Genomic DNA, 23,137 nt, shown 5'->3' with positions numbered 1-23,137 from the left:
CTTTGGGTTCTTTTTGGCGTGGGGAGATGTTCAGACCAGATTTGCCTTTTCCGATGGGAGATTCTCCAGTTGATAGATTCGTAGGGGTAAACCTGAGTTTGTATAGTCCGATGAATCTTGGTTTCCTCTGCAGAATTCCAGTCGTTGCAACGAGAAACCACCGACACGGTCCGCTTCAATTCGTCTCTTTTTTTTTTTAACAGCGCGTGGACTCCACTATGGAGTGGTTCAGGCTGAACCTCAACCGGTAAAGATATAGCCGTGATTGGTTGGTAACCAACCAACATCGGTGGAGCAACACTGTATGCCCCTTATTAAAGGTACAACTTAGTAACTTTTTTTTACTGGTACGTTCCAGAGCCGTGAAGTAATAATTGACCATATTATGGCCAAAATGTGGACCACAATAAGACAAGCGATCTTCAAACGACGCAAGTTCGAATCATGAAGATTCGTGTGCGCTTCCTGGTCGGTGCGTCGCTCCGGGGCGATGGAGATTCTAGCTGCATCTAACGTCTTCGCCACCCCCAGGCAACGTGTGCAGTTTCTTGTCACTGGTGCTACTACTCGCGGCATGTAGTGGCCACAAATGGGCCCGAGACGCCGCCAACTCCGTTGACATCGGGCTCTGGTATCTTACGGTGCGAACCACGACTTGAATCTTGATCCTCACGTACTAAGTATCTTGATACAGGGTGCTGGTGTGCGCTACAAGCTCATCAATGCTGGTGCCGAGGCCGGCAACGCGGAGGGCTCTTCGGCGGACCAAGTTGCGACGTATTACAGAGCCTTTTGGTAATTAAAGATTCCGTCTGTACCCGGTTAAAGCTTTCCCCGTGCGTACTGACGCTCGAGTGACCAGCTCGCTCTCGGCTGTTGCATCCAGCGACCCCTGGTGTTTGGGCGATGCCACCGCCACGAGATTTTTTATCGTCTTGGCACTGATCGGCGCTATTGTCAGCTTTACACTTAGCGTCATGGTGGCGTTCGACATCAAGATCCCCACGTGGAACGGGGAGGGCAAAGAGGCCACGCTGGTCACCCCGGTAGTGTGCTCACTGATCGAAACTGTGACGCTGATCCCTGCCGTAGCGCTGTGGAAGCGCATGGTGATGGTTTACGACAATCAATGTCGTGAAACTATGCACATCAACACTTTCACGTGCATCGAAATGGGCCCCACGCATACGTATGCCATAGCTGCTATTCCATTTGCTGCTGCTACCTACTTGCTGTGGCGGCTTTCGCATTCTTATCATGTGAGTCTCTACGTCCTCGGAAGCATAGGCATCATCGAACGCTCATGACTTTTCTTTAATGCTATATTGTGTGATAGGAAGCTAAACAAGCTGGTAGAATTGCCGATGGCTTTACACTAGCTGCGAAAACAGGCAAGGAGATGCTTGCACATGCTACTCCGGCGCTAGAATACTGATGCTTGTTTCTTGCCTTACGCAGATATTGTGGACGAGATCCTTTCGGGCATTGCCAATAAGATTGATATCGACGCCAATGGTTCCGATGGCAGAAATGCATTGCATTGGGCTTGCACATTGCATCGAACAAGTATTTGCCATGTTTTACTTAAGAAAGGGGCGTCGATCAGTAAGAAAGATGTACGTATCGTGTTGGAATTAGTAGATTGCTCCGGCTCATGATAGCGTTCCTCATTCTTCAGAGAGATGGCTGGACACCGCTACATTGGGCTAGTCGTGTTGGCAACTTGGACATCGTACGTCTTCTGGCTAAGTACGGCACCAACTTGAACGTCCAAGATCGATGGGGCACAACTCCGTTAATGTTGACGGTCGTCGGCGAAAGCAAGATTGCAGCAGAAACGCTAATCGAATTGGGTGCTTCGGTCGATGCACGAAATGTGGGTTTTCAGTCAAATCATTCTTTGGTTAAACCGTGTGCTAATCATGAATTGCAGGTATTTGGACAGACACCGCTAATGCTGTGTGCTGAGGGAGGGGCATCTCTCCATCAGCTAGGCATGGTGTTCTTGAATGCTGGCTCAAATCTCTCGTTGCAAGACGTACGTACACGTAAAATGGATTTTTATCAATAACAATTGCTAACAACGTGTATGTCGCAGGCGCAAGGCATGACAGCATTACACTATGCGGCTGCCTGCGGAAGTGGCAATCTCCTGATGAACATGCTCCAGCAATGTGATGCTGAGTTGGTTGATAAACCAAACAAGGTGAGTTTGAACACAAACGATCATGAATTGTTGACGACTAAAAAGAATACGTTCAAACAGTTTGGAGAAACACTGTCATATCTTGCTGTTCTTCACTCACATCCGAAGATACTCGACCTGGTCAAGAACTGGCGAGAAGGAAACCTCCTCGTTGCATTTCATGATGACGATGATGACAGTGAGGCAAATAATAGTACAGGCTCGTCCGAGGACGATGGTAGCGACGACAGTAGCGAGGAAGAAGACGATTGAGCAGTGAAATCATGATGCAATGATAACAAAAAGCCTTTGGATCTATAAAGTTTGAGCCTATCTCCTCTCTATTGGAGCTTCTCAAGAAGTAATTTAGTGCCCTTCTGCGTCTTGGTGAGCTTCTTCAGGTCTCCCATCACAGGTTTCAAAGCCTTCTTCACCACCTTGGCAGCGTTTTTGGGAGCGTTCTCAGCCTCCAGGAACGCAAGCACCACAAAGGAGCCACGGTTGCTAGTCGCCCACTGCGGTAGTTGCTCTTCGACTGCTGTAAGCAGAGGTTCTGCCAGCGAGGTTTCCTTGATCAGGCGGCGCAGAGCGTAGTGTCCGTTTGCGTCACTGTGAAGCGGCTCCACTTCCTCCTCACTAGGCTCCGCCACAACAGCAGCAGCAATGCTGTCTGCCAGATCCGTGCTCTCACTCCGTTTAGCGACCTCAATAATCACGTCACGGCCTTCCTTTGAGCGCATCAAAGCCTCAGCATTCTCAGCACACATTTCTTCCAACTTGGGCAGCAGACCCTTCAAAAGCTCTTCGCGACGAGCATCTGGGTCCTTCTTGTAGTTCACCACCATGACAGTCGGGTCCTCCGGCGACGGCAACATGGGCGGCTCCAGCAGCGCAAGGTCGTCAGCCGAGAGGTATTTCTTGTTCAGGGGACTAAGCAGTTGCAGCAAAATCTTGCGTCCGCTGGGGTGCATCGCAATTGAGAAGAGCTCGTCGTTCATCTCGGCCAAAATCGACTTTTGCACAAGCACGGAATCGTCTACGACATCGAAAATGCGCATGATCACGAGGTAGCCACTGGGGTGGTTGCATGCCTCCAGCACCTTGTCCTTGAGAGTCTTAATAATACGCTTACGGTCCTTGGCAGCACCGAGCGAGATGCACTTGTTCACCACACGAGCACCATTGCGTGTGGCGAGCAGAGCCAGCGACGCGTCACGCACGTTAGCCACCATCTGCATCACGTCGTCGTGCTCTGCGTTGCACATGTACTCCCACAGCAAAGACTGCACAAAGGCCAGACCAAGGAGCTGCTTGTCCACCATGCGGTTCAAGATGGTGGTCAGGTGCTTGAGCACGTCAGCCTTCTTGTCCGGGTGCGCAGCGATGATGTCTGCTAAGTTGCGCTTACTCTCCGACTGGAAGTAGGCGAACTCACGGCCGTAGAACTCCAGCTTGAGCGCCGTGAGCTGTGACGGCTTAAGGTACTCCTGTGCGTACTCGAGCACGTTGGCTGCAATGTTGTGCGTGCCGATCTGCACGGCGTGGCCTGTGAGGCACTTGACGATGGCAGCGCGATCAGCTACGCTGCCGTAACGGATCATCTTCTGCACGAGGAAGCATCCATATTGCATCTTGGCAACCTCGATGAGGTGCTCCTTCATCTCGAGAACGATCTGCGAGCGGTGCTCGGGCTTGCCGTGCTGCATGAGCGACTGGATAACGCGAGATGCGTCGTGCTTGGCGGCCACGTCGTAGATTTTTCCCTTGACGAGCGTGTAGAGCTCCTCCACGAGCGTAGCGCGCTTGTTCTTATCCACGTCGCGCTCGCGGATGACGTTCCAGATCTGCTTGGCGCGCGTGACCATTTCGTAGTGCGGGCGCTGCATCTTGCGCTGCTTCTTGGCTAACTTCTGGTCCATGAACGACTTCTTGCCGTCCTCGCCATTAGCCGGGCGTTTCTTGGCGTTGAAGGCGCCCTTGCCGCTGTTGTAGCCCTTGTTGCCCTTGGTCGCCGACGTCTTCGCTTCCACCGCCATGTCTGTCACTGTACCTATGGAGCTCTGAGCACTGACCGGCGCAACCAGTCAATTGCAGTTCAATTTGTGTCGATTTGGACGGACCAAATAAAATTGTGCTGACCTGGTTGAAGCAAATATTTGGGTCAGGATTGTGATCTCCAACTGGGTGGACCAAATACTTGGACCAAATACTTGGACCAATTACCAAATGGTGTACAACCCATAAATGATCTTGAAACGACACGTCGGTTCAACTGGCTAAGATCTAGTAGTACACTGCGTTGGGCGAGGTCGTAAAGCATGGCCTTGTTCTACGACTACAATGTGGCGGTGCCTGCCAACTTGCGGCAGATCTGCTCGGTCTGGGGGGAGCTGGATCCTGTGCTTGCCGTCGCATTGGAGAATCGAGAAATTCATTTCTTTACGGATGAGGTTTGTCTAGTGGCAGCTTCTTATTGGCGTGCTACCATGTGTGATACTGATGAGCCCAATGTTGATTTTTGCAGGGTGAAAAGCAGCAAGGGCTGGAGAGCTACTCGCGCAGTGCCGATATCGTCACGATGGCCTGGCAGCCTCGTGGTGGGGCATTAGCAGTTGGTTGGAGCGATGGTATGGTTTGCACATAACTTAGCCAATTCACTCTCTCGACTGCTAACACGACGATGACCTCATAGGCATGGTCTCACTGTGGATATTCAAGGAGCAAACAGCACGCGAAGTCAATTCTCCGCACACGAGCCGCGTGTGCTTGTTGAAATGGGCCCCGGCGGGTAACAGACTTATGTCTGCCGACGAGAACGGAGTGTTCGCCGTTTGGAAAGTCGACAGTCGCTGCCAACTCACACTCAGCACACAATACGCGCGTCAGGGTAGCTTCACTCATTGTGTTTTTGCCACACGACCCGCTCTATCGAAGGACAGCAACATCAAAAAGTAAGTTTGCATTTGTATCGAATTTAACCCATGTTCGATGAAATTGATGTTGCTTGTTCAGCGACTACTTTTCCCAGCATTCCTGTCCGCAGTTCTTTTATGGTGGTGAAGCAGGATCTGTGCACTATGCAGACGATCTAGGACATATTTCGGACATTCAGGTTCTAAATCACGCGATCGACTCGATGATGTTTTACGAAGAACAGAACCGCCTTTTAGTCATCACGCGGGCAGTGCAGCTTATTGTGTACCAAATAGGAGCGACAGACGGCACGGTGAAGCCCATTACTAAGGTCAAACTGAGTCTTGCAGGAGAAGGATCACTGCTTGAAACCAAGTGGGCTAGCCCGGGGTTACTAGCAATCGCATCTGGTGAACCTTTAGTGCGATTCTGGAACATTCGCACCGAAGAGAACAGCGTATTGAGTCTACCAAAGTCCAGTGGACTTAATTACAACGTCAACAACTTGACTTTTTCGCCACGTAGACGTATCCTCGTGGCTGGTACGGCTCAAGGAGCAGTGTTTTTCTGGCGCGCCACGTCCTTTATTGACACCAACGCGCAGGGTAACGCAGACTCAGTAAATGTGTCATTTCGTTGGGACCTTCTCTTCACAGCGGAAGTAGGGCGCGCTATCACACGCATTGGCTGGAGTAATGCACACCCTGCTATATATGCTAACACTGTCGAAGGTGTGGTCATTTTGCATGAAGGCAACATGCAGCGTGCACTTTGTGGAGATACCGCAGTAATTCAAGTACGACCCAAGACGCTTTCTATCGAGAAATTCCAAGATGGAGCGCACTCTGGAGTGACTATCACGCAGTCGATGCTGGAGGCATCACTGCGTGTCAAGGGTGTTTCGCACGATGGATCAATGCTCGTGGCTTGGAACGGTTCGAAAGCCGAAGTATACGAGATGAAGGACGGTGACGTCAAGATGATTAATCAGTTCAAGTGTTTTTCGAGCTCAATGGTGTTAAGGGGCGAATCAATCTACCGCGCGAATGGAAATCACGTCGAAGTCTGCAATCTTGCAGGAGTTGTGAAGAACACCATCTCATTCACAGAGGCCGAGGGCTGTCCGGCGATGTTATCTCTTCAAAATAAATTCCTTGCAGTAGGCACAGATCGCGGGCTACTGCGTGTGTTCGACGTATCTCGTCGTGATCCTAAAGCTCTAGGAAGTATGGGCAATCTCCCCGAAGCTTTCGGTGAAGAGACGAAATCCGCAGTGATGCGAGCAATTTGCATCAACTCAGACGGCACACGTATCTGCATTCTAGCAGACCGCGTTGAAGGTGGTTTGCGAATGCGAGAGCCACTGAACAAGCTCTTTTTATTCCAGACGGACCTCAATATCTATCAGCAGTTTGACTTTGGATCTTCACGCTACCCAGTCTCCGTCTTCTTCGACCCCCAAGAACCTCGATTGCTTGTCTGTGAGACTGTCAAGACTGCAAATGATAATTTGTCCACCGCAACAGGTGTTAGTCGTCGGGACTTGAATACCGACGATGGGCTAGGAGCTGGTGGTGCAGGTGGCAACCGAGGGAGTCAAGTCTCGGACAAGGAAATCACGATCATTTTCGCATCGAACGAGCACGGTCTCCTCATGCAGGACAGCTTCGACCTTGAACTAAAGTACGCGGCGTTGCTAGGCATTCAAGTCCCACGAGTGTATTTCGTAGCGAAAGTGGACAATGGCTCTTTGGATGACTCCACTACTGTGGTGCACGTTGGTCGAACTAAGACCGACAACCCCGTCACGAAAATTCCGACGGTATACGATACTGTTAGCTACCTTCGAACCCAGATCATGCGTGACTTCACAGGCCTGGACAAGGTCAACAACGAGGCCAAGCAAGCTTTAATCGACTTCTGTTACTATATGACGGTGGGCAACATGGATGAGGCGTACCGCTCAGTCAAACTCATTGAGAATCCGTCCGTTTGGGAGAATATGGCTCGCATGTGCGTCAAGACGAAGCGCTTAGATGTGGCTGAAGTGTGTCTCGGAAATATGGGTCACGCTCGTGGTGCAGCTGCCGTGCAAGAAGCCAAGAAGGAACCGGAACTGGAAGTGGCCATTGCAATGGTAGCGATCCAACTAGGCCTGCGCGATGACGCAGCACGGCTCTACCGTGAGTGTGGACGTTACGACCTGCTCAATAAACTCTACCAAGCTAGCGGATACTGGAAGAAAGCTGTAGATGTAGCATCCAAACGAGATCGGATCCATCTCAAGACGACGTACCATGCGTTGGCTCGTCACTATGAAGAAATGGGCGATCTCAAAGAGGCGATGGAGGCCTATGAAGATGCTGGAACTCATCAAAAAGATATCCCACGAATGCTATTCAAACTAGGGAAGGTTGATCTTCTGCAAAAGTATGTGGCCACTTCTAACAACCGCGATCTGTTGATCTGGTGGGCGCAATTTCAGGAGAGTCAGGGTCAATTCGATGCGGCAGTGGAGAGTTATCAGCGTGCCAAGGACTATTTGTCCATTGTTCGCGTTTTGTGCTTCAAGAAGGACTTCCAGTCTGCTGCTAAGGTGGCACAGACCAGTGGAAATCGCGCAGCAGCTTACCATTTGGCTCGACAATTTGAAGCACACAACGAGATTTCCAACGCGATCCATTTCTTCGCAAGCGGTGGTTGCTACAACCACGCTATTCGCTTAGCCAAGGAACACCGCATGGATGCAGATCTCATGGGGTTCGCCCTTATGAGCAAGCCTAACGACATGCTCGACTGCGCTGCGTATTTCGAAGAGCAGCGCGAAATGGAGAAGGCAGTCCAGCTCTACCACAAAGGAGGCAATGTGGCGAAAGCTCTCGACTTGTGCTTTCAAGCGCAACTCTTTGAAGAGCTGCACCACCTCACGGACGAGCTTAGTGGCTCTGGTAACACATCTCCTGCGATTCTCAAGAAATGCGCTGACTTTTTCATTGCAAACGGCCATTACGCCAAGGCCGTGCACTTGTGCTTGATTGGAAACCGAGTGACAGAGGCACTCGATGTGTGTATGCAGCACGACGTACAGGTTACGGAAGAAATGGCGGAGAAGATGACTCCACCAAAAGGTGAAGACCCTACGCCTGCAGACAAGAAGAGACGCACGGAGCTACTGCTCAAACTCGCCAAGTGTTGCAAACAACAAGGCTCGTACCACTTGGCCACGAAGAAATACACTCAAGCTGGCAATAAACTCAAGGCCATGAAGTGCCTACTCAAGTCGGGAGACACTGAAAAGGTCGTATTCTTCGCCAATGTGTCGCGTAACGCCCAAATCTTCGTCCTTGCCGCCAACTACTTGCAGAATCTGGATTGGCGCAAGGACACGGAGATTCTCAAGAATATTGTGGGATTCTACACCAAAGCTCGTGCATTCGAGCAGCTAGCAGCTTTCTACGCTGGTTGTGCTCAAGTGGAGATTGAGGAGTATCGTGACTACGAAAAGGCAATTTCTGCCTTGCAAGAAGCTGTGAAGGTGGTGTCCAAGTCTCGCGCAGATGGCAAGGATGCTCTGATGAAGCGCTACGAGAAGCGTATTCTACTTATCGAGCAGTTTATTGTCGCCCGCCAGCAGGCCAAGCACAACCCGAAGGAGATGATGGACATGGTCACGAAGTTGCTGGACGAGCCTGGTATCGAAGAAGCTATTCGTGTGGGTGACGGGTATGCTATGTTAGTTGAAGGCTACTACGAGGAGGGCGAGCTGAACAAGAGCTTTGAGATCATGGAGGAGATGAAGCGAAAAGGACTCACACTCAAGTCGTACGTGGACCCTCGAGTAGTGGAGGCCGTTCAAGCGAAGCTAGGAATGTCTCTGGGAGATGACAGACGCCGTAGGCCATCACCGAGCGACTACAAGCAGTCTAGTTCTTCCAGCCGCCCCAGCTCGCGTGAAGCCAAATCCAGGCAACCAACAAGTCGGCCCAGTTCGCGAGAGGCGCATAGTATCCGCCCAGGCTACCGCGAGGCTGCAATGAGCCGCCCCAACTCTCGCGAGGACAAAATGCGTCACGGAGACGACGACGAGATCGAAGATGAAATGGAAGAAGATATTGCAGAGGACGAGTAAGTAGGCAACTGCGAACACTGACTAGCAACATATTTTATGTTTAGCATTATGAACACAAAGCACTTTACGTCGATTATTTTTCACGAAACGGTGCACTAAAAAGGTGACTCAACGTTTATGGCAAGCTTCAGCGTCTGAAAACTCGAGTCGATGCCGAATACTTCTCTAACAGATAAAGCTGCCTCACCAAGCACACAGCTACCGACAGCTCCAGCCAAAACTGAAGACTTGGTTGCTGCTACCGGCGATAATGAGAATATTACAGTCCAAAAACCGGAGATTAGTTCATCGTCTTTTCATGATGCCTTGCTCAGCTCCATGACGCCGTATCTTACCTGCCAGCGATGCAACAGCGTGGTATTCATCGATTTGAAACGAGTAAGGCGGAAAGCGGATCAACTAGCTGCTGCCAATGCAGGCGAAGGAGAAGACACTACCTTGTTGTACGAGCAAGTCCCGAAATGTCCAGGTTGCGGTATCACTCGATATCTGCGAGCGGGAGTTGTAAGCTTCCAGGAGCAAATCGAGGAAGAGAGAAATGCCATCAAGGAGTTCGAGCGGCGACGAGGTCCAGCTACTGCTCTGCTGCAACGAATCGCCCGCGGGTTTCTCGGTCGGATTGAATTTCGTCGACGCCTAGTCGACCGTGAACGATATCTACGAAAGATCAAACGGGCTGCAACAAGAATTCAATCACGGGTACGAGGGATGCAAGCTCGCAGGCGAACTGTAATCGAGCGGTGTCTACGGATAATTCGGTTCATGGCTCCACAGATTCTTAGTTACGCGCTAGCTACTCGGCCCAACGAGCCACCGGTGTTCTGGTACTCAAACACTGCAGAACTTAGTGTGTTTTATTGGAACTACCGGGAATATGTACGCCGATCAGGCGGGAAACCTACTTTGATTAAGGTGGAGAACAACGTACTGGAGATCACGAGGCGCGTCCTACGTCGTGAGTACACACTGGTCAGCCGCATTCAAGCGCGATGGCGCGGACTCGCAACACGTATGGTCTTCCGCGACTTCAAACGACAGAAAGGATGGTTAAAGGGCATTAGGCAGTCTCCAGCTGTGAAAATTCAGCGTCTAGTCCGTGGTGTTGCTAGTCGTCGTCGTTGCCAAGCGTTGCAAGTGACCACCAAATATTCAGCTCAACGTGAAGCGTATCGCAAGGAAAGGGAAGCTCGCAAACAGCAGACAAAGGCGTTAGCCTTCCGCCAGCGTCTGATGACCAAGTACAAGCACCAATTTCAGATCAACCGAACCACGCGGATGATCGTGCAGAAAGTCAAAATGCCATTGATAAAGAAGCATGGGGCTGATTCCAGTGAAGAGGAGGACGAAAATGACCAGGGCCCAGAGACAAATCCACATATCCAGCACTCGCTCAAGAGTAGTGCCATCTCGAACAATGACAAGTTTTTAGGTGGAGTGTTGCCTCGAAACACGAACGCCGTTCGGTTCGCAGAGATAAAGCGGAAACTTGAGAGCAAGAACGGTAAGTTGCGCGGACCAAAGCTTCATATCCTCAAGGCGCAGATGTACGCACCCGCCACTCCCAGCAACTCGTCCACGAAGGTCCGTTGACGATTATCGATGTTGAAGTTTCTTTTTTTAACTTAACGATATATCGTGCCAGTTACACAATTGAGAGGTCAAATCATCAGCTCTCCACTATGGGGCATACAAATGTAAAATGTTAAAAATCCAAGCACCATGTGGTACATTCACATTCAACAGTTGAATGCGTCATTGAGCAAGAAGACCCAAAGAAGAAGACCCAACTTTATTATGAGCAACGCGGAGTGCGTTGTAGTGTCCTTCGGCTGCAATGACGACGGACAGCTGGGCACGGGTGCTAAGCGCCGTCCTACGCTTGCCATCGACGACGTGTCGGCCTCCAATTTCCCCCAGCAGCTCAGCAACCTGCAGGACAAGGACGTTGTGGCGGTCTCGTGCGGCTCTCGTCATACGATGGCGCTTACAGCAAGCGGCGCTGTGTATTCCTGGGGCTGGGGATCGGTGCGTCTCCACTGTCTACTGTCGATGTTTTCTCACCTACTAATACTCGGCTAATGCAGATGGGCCAACTGGGCCATGGAGACCTCAAGAGCATTAATGAGCCTCAGAAGATCGACTTCTTCGAGAAGGAAGGACACATGGTGGACTACATCTCATGTGGAGGCTGTCACTCTGCCGCTGTGACCAATGATGGAACGCTTTACATGTGGGGCGAGTCGCACTGGGGTCAGCTCGGTCTACCCAAGGAATACGATGCGGCGCACGAGTCGTTGCCGGTTAAGTGTCCCATGCCCGAGGGTGAAGCCGACGAAGTTATTGTGAAGGTCAGCTGTGGTGGCACCCACACGGCTGCGTTGACTAGTTTAGGACACGTCTACGTCTGGGGTCGAGGTGATAGCGGACAGTTGGGCATCGGCTCGGCGTGGTTGAAGGACCCAGAGAACGAGAGTCTAATGGGAGCAAGCCGTCCGCATCTGGTGAAAGGATTCGACGGCGAGAAGGTCGTACAGGTTGCTTGTGGCGCTTTCCACTCGGCTGCTGTGACCGAGCAAGGGCACGTTTACATTTGGGGAAAAGAGGACTACGGCATGCTCGGTGTTGGTCAGTCATCCGACCAGCAGATCCCGAAGCGCTTAGACTATTTCGACGACATCCCAGTACTGTGCGTTGCTGTCTTGTACTTCCTGCTTGTGCCTGGAATTTTTACCTGCTAACCCGTGCATTGTGCGATGAATTGTACAGACGCGTATCTTGCGGTGGTTGGCACACGGTGGTGGTTGCCAAGTCGGGCGATTGCTACGCATTTGGACGGGGTGAGTATGGCCGACTGGGCCTCAGTGACACAAAAAGTCGTACGCGACCGCACTTGGTAAGGAATCGTGCTTTCTACTACAATGCTATAATCACCTGACAGCCCCTATCTTCTGTGCTACGCAGGTGAAAGCACTGAAGGGTAAACCCGTGATTCAGGCTGCGTGTGGTGGGTCTCACACTCTGTTTGTCACGAGCGACGGCGTCGCCTACGTTGCAGGACGACCTGAGTGCGTATCAATTCTCGTCGTACAGTTTGCTTGTTGTGAAGGAATCCTAACCACTTTTCTCGTTGCGACAGCCACGGACGACTAGGTTTGACGGACATGAAGGCGTTGGCAGTGCCTACACGTGTTAACCTAGGCTCCATCCCAGTTCGTCAGGTCTCTGCTGGTGGCGCACACTCGGTGGCTTTGATGCACACATCGCGCCCAATTTTCTCGCCTATGATCTCACCAATCCCCACCAACAATTCCGTCCCGCATGGTGAACTACACGTATAAAGGATTTACCAATTGCCTCCCGCTGCATTAGACAAAGTGCGACCTCAGATACCTACAGTAGTCAAGTTTTGTGCATCAAGTTGCAGTACTCTGAGTACTGCAACTTGATGCACAAAACTTAGTTTTAGAGTTCTGTACTCTAACTTGATAAAAAACGTTTATATCTTCTTACGCGGGTATTATATTTCAGAGACATATTTCCTTACATTTTAGCTGAAAGCTCTTTATTCTATAATTCATTTGAAGAGTATGAGATCGGCTTTCATTTTCGATATTTGACTCGAGAGCAATGAGCGAGGACACTGCAACTTCGTCGTCCAGCGCTCACTCGCGCGATCATATCGACAGTCTCACATGGTCCTCGACGCAATCTGTCGGGTGTGGGTCTCGGCGCAGTGTGGTGCGCACCACCGAGAAGTCTGTGATGTTCCGAGTGCGCACACAAGAAAAGCTGGCTAGCAGTCGAGGGGGTAAAAGCTCAAAGCAGACATTATGCTTAGCCCAGAGTGATGGTAGGGGCGGAGCCGATGACAAGGACATCCACGAAACGCTGGCGGAGCTCTATGCTGAGGCGGAGCGCAAGACGAAGTTGCTGAACAACGAGAAGGAGACGTTCCGGCGGGGACAGGATCGTTTGAGCAGCTTACAACTAGAGCACGAGGCGCTTCTACGCAATTTGGAGCAGTGTAAACGACGAAGAAAAGAGAGCATTCGTATCCAGAAGATGCTCCGAGGACCTAAAGACGAGAGTGAAGACTACGAGCGTGAAAGGAGCATTGCAAGCGACACGGACAGCGACAGCGACTACAACAGTCACCATCGCCGGAGCAGCAGTGGCAGTGGCAGTCACCACCGACGACCACGACGAGATGGCGCTAAGAAGGAGCGCAAGCGCCTGCGAAGATTCCAGAGCGACGTGTCGCTGCGGTTCCAACTGCTGCAATCCGAGTGTCGACGCTCCGACATGCAAGTGGACAAGCTGATAGCTGACTTGCGACGCGAGTACGCCGACTCGTGTCTATTTGGCAACTCATTGAATTTCTAATCCCATGTCGTGTGGTCTGACTAAACCCATAAATAGAGTATTAATTGATTCACAATTCCTTTCGTGTTTTCCCGCCAATAGAAACGTTTTCTTTCGAAAAAACCACTGATACTTCAATTCAAAGGGGTCCTGTGGCTATTGGACTATCAGTGGCTTTGATGTGGGCTTCCGAGGCCGGGCTCCACGACGACGACCCACGCGAGATCCAGCGCCGACGAGAGGCTTATGCTCGAGAACTCGACCACCAGATCGCGTTGCGCCGCGCTCGACAGCACCAGGAGCAGATGGAGCGCGAGGAGCTGGAGCGCAAGCTGGCGCCGAGAGAGCTCTCGCCGTCCAAGTGGCTGGTCGAAGGCGGCCACCTGGACACACCCGCAACATCCCAGCCGCCCTGGAAATTTACACAGAGCGTCGACCTCCATAACGAACAGCGACAAGACCGCGGTGCCGCCACAGGCGAAGCGAACAGCGTATCGTCGTCCCATCCACGCTTCCGAGTGACAGACGAGAGCGAGACCAGCCAGAGACTGCGGGAGCGCGCACAGCAGATGCAGTGGAAACGGATTTTGGACGAGCAGGTGCAGGAGAAAGCGCGGCTAAAGGAGCAGGAGGAGGCTGAGCGCCGACATAGTGAGGAGGAAGCAGCCAAAGAGGAGATGCGTTATCTTCGAGAGCAGCAGCTACGGGCGCAGCGACGACTCGGACATTTTTCGCCGGCACTGAGCACTGAAAACAGAACAGAGACAAGCTCTCCGTATCACACGTTGCCTTCGCCGCCGGACTTGACGACAAACAGACAGAAGAACGACTATCACACGACAAGCGACCGAAATGACTTCCCACTCAACGACGGCGCAAGGGAGGATGACACGTCCATGTATTATCAGAGAGACCGCCAGTATGGCAGCCCCGGAGTGGCGGAAGCGTTGCTGCCTCCGCCTGCACCGTCGCGTATTTCAATGCCGCAAGATAATGGACGGAGTTCGAGGCATGATGGTCGGGATACATTTGATAGAAGCACGGTAAGTGGCATTGCAGCTAGGCAGCAATACTTCCAGGACAATGATACACAGGCCTCACGTCAGCAGCTGGAGCAACAAAGTCGTATTATTGATGAATACCGCTCGCTTCTGGCGGAGATCCGCCGTGAACGCGAAGAACTTCGGCGAGAGCGAGACGAGGTTCGACGTGAGAAGGAGGAGCTGCGCGTACAAAGAGCGCTGCTGCAGCTGGAGAACGAAAAGATGGCTACTCTCGTGGATGCCCAGCGAGCCCTTAACGAACAGCATCAGGCCGATCTACAGGAGCAGCAAGCACAGCAAGCCCAACAACAAGCCCAGCACCAGCAGTACCAGCCTCTATCCCTTCAACATCGACTATCGCCCGTCCAATCTGTGGGGTTTGAAGTGAATAACGCACCCAATGGCTTCGAGCTACCAGATCACCAGGACGCGCTAGTCCATTCGCAACTGAACCAGATTCGCCAGACTTTGGGCGATTTAAACGTTCACGATGACCAGTCCCAACCAGCAATGCCAGGAAGACGAAGGAAGCCGCCGAGTCCTATGTCTATGGCGGATTTCTCGGCGCCTACTCCTCAGAAACGTATGACCATCAGCGCTGTGGACTCACCAAGTTTCCAGCGATTATCTCGATATCGCCCGACCCCAGCCGTTCCGGCTCACGATGAAAGCACGCTGGATCAATCACTGATTGGCGAAAGCGTCTTTGTGCCATTGAGCCCCAAGTCGCAACAGCAAAGCAATAATGGACCAGTACCACGCATCACTTCTTCCCCGACTTCAGCAGACAGACATTTAGACATTGTGCGTGCGAACTCTCTTCGAAACAGCCGCGTCATTAAGAGCCGAGGTTTCTATGACTTTGAGCAGGAGCTCAAGAGCGAGGACAGGCTTGAATCTTTCGCAAGTGGATCCGTCAGTGGCAGTGTCCTTGAATCTGACCTTGGTAGCAGCTTTTACGGCGACGATGACGGTGAGGACGACGAAGATGATCTTGACAAGCACGACAATCACAGTGCAGACTCTCGCCCCGCAGCGAACAGCGGTTTATTCCGGGTTCAAGTGCTGGTGTGAGACGCTTACGTGTAGTAGTTTCAATATGTATTCTTTGACCTACAATTCTTCTTGAATTTCTTAGCGCGCGTCACAGATTATTTATACATGTGGGCCACACAAAATGATGGCTGGTGCATTTTCAGTGTAATTGTCATCGCCAGTACTAGCTAGAGTCGAAGATGGCGTTCCAGTTTCCCGTAGCGAGCGGAAAGAAGAAGAAAGTGGAGGTGTTCGAGTGCCCTACTGAGACGTGGAAAGAGCGCAAGCCTCGCGTCTCCAAGGTTCGTGCTCAAATATCGTCGTTTTGCGTCGCTTTTCGTTGGTTCTGGTGGTGACAGACTCCGTTCTGAACAGAATAAAGGCAGGGACGATGAGCCGGAAATGACGCTGCGCCAGGAAATACGCAAAGAATTCGACGACACATTTGACTCGGTACTGGAGTTTGGTGAGTCGATGCTGTTTTACGGTTTTTTTTTTACTGCTACCGTGGAGACTGGAGCCTGTGCTAACGCAACGGATTTGTTTGGGACTTGTTGTTGTTGTTGTTGTTGTTGTTGACGACAGCTACGTCGAATTTGAAGGGCAAAGAGAAGAAGATACACGAGGCCAAGAAGATTGAGGCACTTGGTGGCAAGGCTGCCAAGAACCGCAGTGTGCCGTACAAGATTTTGATTGGGCTGAAGACCAAGGGTGCGGCCAGGAAGCAGCGTCGCGAGGAACTGGTAATTTTCTTGCTTATATCAGTGGAAGTCGCGTTGGTGTAGTCTTCTAACGCTTGTGACGCATCGTTTACTGTACAATATAGCTGAAGGAATCGGATGTAGTGACGGGCAAGCGGAAATCGAGCAGCAAGTCGAGAGACCAACATAAGCGCAAGAAGGTTGACTACGGTGTGCAGGCCACCAAGGGACGGTTTAAGGGTGGCGTGCTGGATGTGCGGGGTCTGTAATATATTGTACACGAAGTCGCCCAGTCGACAGTTTTGATAAAGCCTCAATACCAACATCCCTCGCTGATTTTCGACACGCACGTTTCAGAGATTGTCATTACTTCGTACATGTACGTTGCTATCGGATCACTCGCTTTGTAGGTGCATTAGAATGCTGAAATGCGGTGGAATAGCAAACGAGCGCATGGTTCATTTCGACGACTTCAACATTGGTACTATGTACCACTTTTTAATTGGATCTTCGATGCTTTTGCTTGTCGAAATAGGCAACATGGCGGAGGAGACCAAGACGCACTTTAGTAAGACGGTCTCCGTACGCTGTAGTGAGCAGGATGTTTCGACTAACGTATAATGCCTCAGCGTTTTCATTTTTTGATGCAGCGCACACAGACGGCTACGTCGCCTCGCCTAACAAGGAGTTTAAGCGCATTGACAGCGAATTTAGTCCCCATCAACAAGGAAAACGATTCTTCTCTGATGCAGAGGAAGACGAGTAAGCCGCTATTCATCTATCTCGCCAACACAATTATTAATTTCCGTGACAATGGACCTGTGAGTAGAGACATCGTGACAAAGATTCACCATTGGAAACAAACCCATCCCAACAAGAGCAAGACGAAAGCTCCGCAAAAGCGTCAAGATCTTTTCATCGAGGTTGTCAAGAAAGAGGTACGCAGGAATCAAATTTTCAGTGGAACTTTAGTCAATGCAAGGACTAACCATTGGCGCCGAACGCCCAGCCAGAGTCTTCTAATGCCATTGCGTTAGCAAGCAACGATATCCAGCTAAACCGCCTCCTGTACGTTGTTGTATAGCTGATCTACAGCATACGAAGTTGACTCAATCTTAACCTGTACATGTAGAGATGATTACATGCTTGGAGAAAAAGGGGATCAAATCATGCAGAAGATGGAGGCGCTTACCACAGACGACCCGCCATCGCCAGTTCAGAATCCAAAATCTCACTTGCAGCAAAACCATTTCGGCGATGATCAGACAAATGAATCACCGCTTGACTTAGATGCCATGGTATCGATGGGGGATTTCGAGAAGTACATCGCTGAGAACTAAATACGCTAATATATTAATGTTGGGCGAGAATCCGCGACCAATAGATAAAAAGAAAACGACGGAGCTCACGTAACACTACAACTATACCCACTCGTACAAAGCAATCAACGATGACCGTGAGCGGTGCCGGTGCACCACCTGTTGCTTCCGAATCCACTGACGGAATCCGAACGTGCCGTCGCCGCCAATTGATTCACGCACTTCACTTTCCAGATCGAGATCATCATCAACCACAACACACGAACCACGATCGCTCAATGGCATCGCATCTGCTTCGCGAGGTTCCAGCTCCAGTGAACGAGTATACCGACTCTCTTCGGAGGAATACGGCAGTGAAACGTGGAGCAGTTTCTACAATAGCAGCGAAAGGCAACATCAGTCAGATTGTACACTAGAGCAGGAGGTTGCACAGAAACTTACGTCGACATCCTCGTCGTTCTGGAGAGTGTAAGCAACAGACTGCCGATGCAAGATCTCCATTGACAACTCGCCCATTCGTCGAAGCCGACTCGCATTTATCAGACCGTTCTTGTCAAACGCAGGCAACTCGTTCAATCCGACGAAGCCCTAACAGATAATGACAAAGTTAGATATTGTTGATCAATGTGTAATGAAGAAAATAATAAAGGTCACCTGAAGATACAGTCCGATGTAAGGCATACTTGGGTTCGCAGTCTTGCGCATAAGTCGGTTCATCTCTCGGCATCCTTTGTCCGAGAGTAGTTGCATCTCATTCATCTTTTTCTTCGCAGTCACACTTAGCTACAATACAAAACACGAAACCCGTGGTTTGGACACAAGTACAATATCATACAAACACGATCTCAGCGGACGTACACAGTCGATCGTCTTTCGAAGACGCTGAACCGCAGTAGATTGCAGTGCGTACAAAATCGAAGCCAGCGTGTCGTGGTTGTGTAATGACATACAAAACTCCGCAGCCTAATATAATGTAAGTACAGATTAGCACATGTAATATCAGACTACAGTGGTTTCAAACCCATTTTACCTTAAGGTAAAACGAAATCACTTCCGCACGTTCTTCGGGGGTATCCTGAACCAGAACAGCGTTGATGACGTACGCAGAGATCTATACAAAAATCACGATAGATTGAAGCCGTTTAGAAACAATCATCATTTTGCATGGGCTTCTAGCGCCACGCACGTGTTGGAACCATCGTTTAATGCTGGTGAACTCAACGGAATGCTGCCGCTTCGATCCTGGCGAAATAAAATCTTGGACTACAACAGAGCCAAACATGCACAACAAAAATCAGCTCCATCGTAATGTTGGCAGTGCCTGAATAAATGCATCTCACCTGGAATCTTGCAAAAAACCGCATGCGTCAAAAGTGTGCATTGATGTGCCCACTGCTCTGCATCTATATACCTAAAAGCACAAACAATCGCAAAATTCAATCAGTAAGAATACAGCTATAAGAGATCTCAAATCTTTCGACTTACCGGTGCAAATGCTTCGGGAACGGCTCGCTGGATGCATGCTCGATGCCAGAGTCGAACCCGTAGATCGTAGTCATCATTCCAGGGATCATTTCGTAGCTCAGTGCGTACTTTCCTGCCCCACGCAGAGAAAAGTATTCCCTGTAAAGTGTGGTGCATTCTTCAATCAAAGGCACCAGTTTCTCTTTCGAAATGTCGATATTGTGACTGATGAAACTGTAGAAACGATCGCGCAGGTCGTCTGTCTCCTTCGTTTCTGACTGCCTAAACAGCAATATCATAATGAAGAAACGGATGAGTCCGTGACCTAGGTGAACACAAAGACGATATAATCAGTACCATCTCCACAAGTTAATCATTGGCGCGTACTTACTCTTAATACCATTCCAGGCACGTTCGCTCAGGCGATCCACCACTTCGTTCAGGCTTGAAAAAGTGTCCAGGAACAGCACAAAGGCCACCACGTCGACCAAATCTACTTCCACTCCAGTAACCAGCTCGTGAATCAAATCGTCGATAGAACTCGAGCGTACAGATCTTGAAGCGTGGTCATCCTTGTCCCCAATCTTCCACGAGTCGTTAGGCATTAGCGAGGACAGATATCCCGCAGTTTTGTTTACCTCGATCCGATCAGTATAATCAGCAGAAGTGCAGCCGAAGATGTCAACATCAACGCCATTGCCTCCCCGATTAAGCGAGCCCAACTTTTGCAGTAACCCAACCACACGAGCATCTCGCGACATGTTTACCAGGTGAGAAGCCTGACGGCCAAATAGATCTCGTTGATCAAGGCGACAGCCAGCGCACGTCAAAATCTCCAGACACAAGATCCGGGCACCGCCATTTCCAGTAGGAGCGGACGCAAGCAGGACTGTCGCTGGAGTCTGTCCATATCTGTTCTGAAAGTTGGGGTTTGCACCACCCTGCAACAAGCGGAGAATGATATCGGTGTGAGCTAGAGCAGCAGCCAAATGCAGACTGGTGTTCCCGTCCAACGTCGGTGAGTTCGGATTAGCCCCCTTCGAAAGGCAGAGCTCCACAAGTTCTGTACGCCCACTCTTCACTGCAAACTCCAAAGCTGAAAAGCCATTCGACCAAGCCACGCGGTGGACATCTGCTCCAAGGGCCAACAACGTTGCTGAGCCCTCGAGAGACGCTCTGGAACACATGAACATCAATGGAGTAAGTCCATGCTGCTCCGCTGCATCGATATCAGCTCCAGCATCAATCAGACTTTGAATAATTTGCGCCATGTCCATCGACTGCTTCACGACGTGTAGTGGTCGTCTTCCTTTATAATTGCAGAGATTGGCATCTGCCCCTTTCGAGAGAAGATAGTTGACCATTCCCAGTTGTCCGTTGTGTACAGCAGCATGAAGCGGTGATCCTTTGCCGGATACAGGAATGAATCCGAAAATCTGCTTGCCTCGAGATTTTTCCCACGAGCAAAGTGTGTTCAGTTCCACGGTCGATGATCGCAGCCATCCAGCCGAATCCAAGTCTCCTCGACGAGCTGCAATGCACATCAAATAGCGGAACATCTCCATGTCCAGTGACAGCAGCTGATAGTAGTAAAACTCCGTCATGAAGGTGAGTTGTTTCGGCAATGCTGCAGTTCGAACGCGTTGGATGATTTTGTCGAAGGGCATTCCAATCACTGGTTCGTGGTTAATCGCAATCAGCGACAGTCCAGGCACGATGGCAGCACTCAGAGCTGCTTGAGATAACTTCCGAACGCTATACACAATGGCCCCTCGGCCGTTTCCGTCCGTCGTGAATTGAATCCCAACATCGTTTGTCGAGATGGATACAGAAACTCGAGATCCTGCGAGTGCCATCGAATCAAACTGGTAGCTTTCGTCTCCTGTCTCAAAGCACTCGACCCATTTAATCGCATCGAGAAAAGCAGTCACGACGGTCGCCTTGTTTTGACATGCTGGGTGGTGCTGATATCCATACTTTAGCAGCGCGCGAAGAATTGGTAAATCGTTTAGCGACGACATCGTAACCACATACCGGAAAACCGCCGTCAACGCTTCGTCTGTGACCTCGAAGAGCTCGCCGTTATACTGCGCAATCTCCTCTGTAATGGCCTTTCCAGCTGATAAAATGACCTCAAACTTGTGCGTCGGGAGTGACACACAATCGAGCATATTGATCACACTGATCGCTTGCTTCCAGTTACACACCGACAGGTCCTTCGAGATACCAAAATCCGCCTGCGGTTTCTGCTTCAACACCTTGACGTTCTGCTCCAAGTTACTGCGTCTTGACTTCATCTTGTCAGTCTCTAAGCTCGCGTATGCTTCCGCGTACAACGGAATAAACACGCGGTCTTCGACATGTCGACGAATCAGCCGTACGAGCTCATTACCCGGCAATAATTCAATCTCCGGATCCTGATAGAACTCCAAATGGTGGCGATCAATGATGGAGTCGTCTAATTCCACAATAAAATTGTGGATCGCCGCGTACGAGTGATCGTGCTCATTTTCCTTAAACTGGACCAAACTCTTTGCCACCGCTTTGTCTGTGATAAAAATTTTGTTCAAGTGTCTGGTAACTGCATTAGACCCCGCCTTCTCTTCGGTCGCGGTCAGATCCATCTCATAACAGGGTGGAGCCACTCTCCTCACTGACCGCAACGCAGCGACCCACAACTCGGCTTCAAACTGACTGCAGCAATAGCACAATAATTTGTAGAAACCTTTCTGGATCTGGAACACATACGCTTTACCAGCCACCCGAATGTCCACGTGCTGCACGGACACCACTCCATCGTTGAGTTGCATGCAACCTTTAATCTTCTTCCTGCCCTTGTTCTTGTAATACGCGAAGGTTCCATCGGAGAAAAGCACGAAGAAGCGCGTCTTCCAGCTCTTCCACATGTGACCCTGCTTGGTGAGCCAGCCCATCTTGACGAAGTTGCCAACTTGCACTTGAGTGGCGTAAAATGAGTCATTTAGGAGCGGATCGGAGCCATGACGCACCAGTCGGAAACCTTTTTCTCGCTGTACGAGCGTCTGCGGCGCCTCCGTGGCGTCTGATATCGAGCGCAACGAGCGTGATAGTGTGCGTGTTCCAAACATGGAGGCCAAGAGGCTGCGACGCTTTTCGTGTTCGTACTGCTCGGCCAATTCTTCGACTTCGAGCTCGATGTTCTGCGCTTGCTGTTGCGCTTGGCTCTTGGCCCGAGTGCTGCGGCGTGAGAAGTGTGAGCGCTTGGTGACCTTCGGAGCGGTCTCGTCTAGTAGTGGAGGAGGTGATGGAGGTCCCCACGGGTCCAAGGAGGGCTTGGAGCTTTTGTGGCGCCAGCCGGAAGCCATCTCGTGGGTAACTCGGCTGACTGCGGAATGCGACTCGTCACTGTGGTTCCCTATTTTTTTAGTAGCGGAAAAGCAGCTGTTTGATGTTACGAACGATGCATACGTTTTTGTGAGACGGAAAAACTGAAAAAGTCGGGTTTCTATGGAAAATGCACTGTGTATTACGGATCATTTGTCGAAAATCCAGCCACCTACACTTTTCCGTGCCTAGGACTTTGGCTGCATTCGATGTGCTTCCAGCATGCATACGTGCGAGTATTGTTTTTTGGAATCACGGATAACATGTAGCTTTGCGGCAACTGATGAATCATTCCTGGTGCAGTGAAGGAGTTGTCCAAAACGTTTCAAAACCACGGTCGTGTCGATGCCGTGCTTGACGAGGGGCTCGACCGTACGCTCGTTGCTAAGAAGCGTCGCTACGATGCGGACCAGAACAACAAGAGGGTGACACCTCACACAAAGGCTCGCAAAACGGCGGCGTAGAGGAAGCCTGCAATGCTCAACATTCTGTGCAGCTATTGACCCACCCCAGCTGGTGTTGGGGCCAGCACGGTACCGATGAGTCAGCCGTGCGTCGACTTCGTAAAACTGGAAACTTTGCCAGCTTCGAAGGGCACTTGGCAAGTAAGGTGTGATGCAATC

General features: G+C 50.7%; 10 protein-coding genes across 25 annotated transcripts; 8 read left to right on the top strand and 2 right to left on the bottom strand.

Annotated features, from left to right (window-relative positions):
* The first annotated feature begins 413 nt into the window (after positions 1-413).
* Positions 414-2,504, top strand: PPTG_16053 (hypothetical protein). 8 transcript variants are annotated; one of them, XM_008913342.1, is made up of 10 exons: positions 414-472; positions 532-641; positions 695-795; positions 863-1,259; positions 1,337-1,391; positions 1,459-1,616; positions 1,679-1,876; positions 1,934-2,038; positions 2,099-2,206; positions 2,267-2,504. In XM_008913342.1, the coding sequence occupies exons 1-10, from the start codon at positions 445-447 to the stop codon at positions 2,456-2,458; spliced, it is 1,452 nt and encodes a 483-aa protein (XP_008911590.1). In that variant the 5' UTR covers positions 414-444; the 3' UTR covers positions 2,459-2,504. The 8 variants fall into 8 exon arrangements, with proteins under 8 accessions (XP_008911590.1, XP_008911589.1, XP_008911596.1 ...); XM_008913341.1 differs by having other exon boundaries at positions 2,099-2,504; XM_008913348.1 differs by having other exon boundaries at positions 695-1,259.
* PPTG_16052 (hypothetical protein) lies at positions 2,456-4,332 on the bottom strand. Its single transcript, XM_008913340.1, has one exon. It carries the CDS (start codon positions 4,219-4,221, stop codon positions 2,527-2,529), a length of 1,695 nt encoding a protein of 564 aa, XP_008911588.1. The 5' UTR covers positions 4,222-4,332; the 3' UTR covers positions 2,456-2,526.
* A 112-nt stretch (positions 4,333-4,444) lies between these two features.
* On the top strand, positions 4,445-9,301 carry PPTG_16051 (hypothetical protein). Its single transcript, XM_008913339.1, has 4 exons — positions 4,445-4,635; positions 4,710-4,812; positions 4,878-5,136; positions 5,198-9,301. The coding sequence occupies exons 1-4, from the start codon at positions 4,504-4,506 to the stop codon at positions 9,225-9,227; spliced, it is 4,524 nt and encodes a 1,507-aa protein (XP_008911587.1). The 5' UTR covers positions 4,445-4,503; the 3' UTR covers positions 9,228-9,301.
* A 76-nt stretch (positions 9,302-9,377) lies between these two features.
* On the top strand, positions 9,378-10,817 carry PPTG_16050 (hypothetical protein; the record flags this gene model as incomplete). Its single annotated transcript, XM_008913338.1, has 1 exon — positions 9,378-10,817. The coding sequence occupies one exon, from the start codon at positions 9,378-9,380 to the stop codon at positions 10,815-10,817; it is 1,440 nt and encodes a 479-aa protein (XP_008911586.1).
* Positions 10,818-10,946: 129 nt separating this feature from the next.
* On the top strand, positions 10,947-12,735 carry PPTG_16049 (hypothetical protein; the record flags this gene model as incomplete). Of its 8 annotated transcripts, XM_008913330.1 has the most annotated exons (5): positions 10,947-11,252; positions 11,312-11,913; positions 11,994-12,120; positions 12,189-12,292; positions 12,364-12,735. In XM_008913330.1, the coding sequence occupies 5 exons, from the start codon at positions 10,947-10,949 to the stop codon at positions 12,563-12,565; spliced, it is 1,341 nt and encodes a 446-aa protein (XP_008911578.1). In that variant the 3' UTR covers positions 12,566-12,735. The 8 variants fall into 8 exon arrangements, with proteins under 8 accessions (XP_008911578.1, XP_008911579.1, XP_008911581.1 ...); XM_008913331.1 differs by having other exon boundaries at positions 12,189-12,735; XM_008913333.1 differs by having other exon boundaries at positions 11,994-12,292.
* A 119-nt stretch (positions 12,736-12,854) lies between these two features.
* On the top strand, positions 12,855-13,610 carry PPTG_16048 (hypothetical protein; the record flags this gene model as incomplete). The annotated part of the gene is made up of 1 exon (XM_008913329.1): positions 12,855-13,610. One exon carries the CDS (start codon positions 12,855-12,857, stop codon positions 13,608-13,610), a length of 756 nt encoding a protein of 251 aa, XP_008911577.1.
* Positions 13,611-13,768: 158 nt separating this feature from the next.
* On the top strand, positions 13,769-15,706 carry PPTG_16047 (hypothetical protein; the record flags this gene model as incomplete). Its single annotated transcript, XM_008913328.1, has 1 exon — positions 13,769-15,706. The coding sequence occupies one exon, from the start codon at positions 13,769-13,771 to the stop codon at positions 15,704-15,706; it is 1,938 nt and encodes a 645-aa protein (XP_008911576.1).
* A 161-nt stretch (positions 15,707-15,867) lies between these two features.
* Positions 15,868-16,637, top strand: PPTG_16046 (hypothetical protein; the record flags this gene model as incomplete). Its single annotated transcript, XM_008913327.1, has 4 exons — positions 15,868-15,969; positions 16,043-16,133; positions 16,253-16,410; positions 16,494-16,637. 4 exons carry the CDS (start codon positions 15,868-15,870, stop codon positions 16,635-16,637), a joined length of 495 nt encoding a protein of 164 aa, XP_008911575.1.
* Positions 16,638-16,881: 244 nt separating this feature from the next.
* On the top strand, positions 16,882-17,708 carry PPTG_16045 (hypothetical protein; the record flags this gene model as incomplete). Its single annotated transcript, XM_008913326.1, has 5 exons — positions 16,882-16,936; positions 16,998-17,130; positions 17,198-17,306; positions 17,378-17,436; positions 17,501-17,708. 5 exons carry the CDS (start codon positions 16,882-16,884, stop codon positions 17,706-17,708), a joined length of 564 nt encoding a protein of 187 aa, XP_008911574.1.
* Positions 17,695-22,555, bottom strand: PPTG_16044. Of its 2 annotated transcripts, XM_008913324.1 has the most exons (9): positions 19,543-22,555; positions 19,173-19,476; positions 19,028-19,098; positions 18,874-18,950; positions 18,718-18,798; positions 18,546-18,650; positions 18,342-18,470; positions 18,129-18,275; positions 17,695-18,059 (listed from the first exon to the last, which is right to left on the bottom strand). In XM_008913324.1, exons 1-9 carry the CDS (start codon positions 22,493-22,495, stop codon positions 17,790-17,792), a joined length of 4,137 nt encoding a protein of 1,378 aa, XP_008911572.1. In that variant the 5' UTR covers positions 22,496-22,555; the 3' UTR covers positions 17,695-17,789. The 2 variants fall into 2 exon arrangements, with proteins under 2 accessions (XP_008911572.1, XP_008911573.1); XM_008913325.1 differs by lacking the exons at positions 17,695-18,059; positions 18,129-18,275 and having other exon boundaries at positions 18,278-18,470.
* Between the last annotated feature and the right edge of the window lie 582 nt (positions 22,556-23,137).

The sequence above is a fragment of the Phytophthora parasitica genome (assembly GCF_000247585.1).
Source record: "Phytophthora parasitica INRA-310 unplaced genomic scaffold supercont2.53, whole genome shotgun sequence".
In the NCBI taxonomy this organism is placed as follows: domain Eukaryota; phylum Oomycota; class Peronosporomycetes; order Peronosporales; family Peronosporaceae; genus Phytophthora; species Phytophthora nicotianae.
This window is presented reverse-complemented; position numbering and strand designations above follow the sequence as displayed.

What these genes read in the sequence shown, in the direction of transcription:
- PPTG_16053 (XM_008913341.1), top strand. Translation starts at nt 445, where the DNA reads ATGAAGATTCGTGTGCGCTTCCTGGTCG. An exon ending in TACACTAGCTGCGAAAACAG is followed by an intron (nt 1,392 to 1,458) that starts GCAAGGAGATGC and finishes TGCCTTACGCAG; the next exon opens with ATATTGTGGACGAGATCCTT. An exon ending in CTTCGGTCGATGCACGAAAT is followed by an intron (nt 1,877 to 1,933) that starts GTGGGTTTTCAG and finishes CATGAATTGCAG; the next exon opens with GTATTTGGACAGACACCGCT.
- PPTG_16052 (XM_008913340.1), bottom strand. Translation starts at nt 4,221, where the DNA reads ATGGCGGTGGAAGCGAAGACGTCGGCGACCAAGGGCAACAAGGGCTAC.
- PPTG_16051 (XM_008913339.1), top strand. Translation starts at nt 4,504, where the DNA reads ATGGCCTTGTTCTACGACTACAATGTGGCGGTGCCTGCCAACTTGCGG. An exon ending in TTCATTTCTTTACGGATGAG is followed by an intron (nt 4,636 to 4,709) that starts GTTTGTCTAGTG and finishes TGATTTTTGCAG; the next exon opens with GGTGAAAAGCAGCAAGGGCT. An exon ending in AGCAGTTGGTTGGAGCGATG is followed by an intron (nt 4,813 to 4,877) that starts GTATGGTTTGCA and finishes ATGACCTCATAG; the next exon opens with GCATGGTCTCACTGTGGATA.
- PPTG_16044 (XM_008913324.1), bottom strand. Translation starts at nt 22,495, where the DNA reads ATGGCTTCCGGCTGGCGCCACAAAAGCTCCAAGCCCTCCTTGGACCCG. An exon ending in GGTTTTTTGCAAGATTCCAG is followed by an intron (nt 18,951 to 19,027) that starts GTGAGATGCATT and finishes GCTCTGTTGTAG; the next exon opens with TCCAAGATTTTATTTCGCCA. An exon ending in TTCGAAAGACGATCGACTGT is followed by an intron (nt 18,471 to 18,545) that starts GTACGTCCGCTG and finishes TTTGTATTGTAG; the next exon opens with CTAAGTGTGACTGCGAAGAA.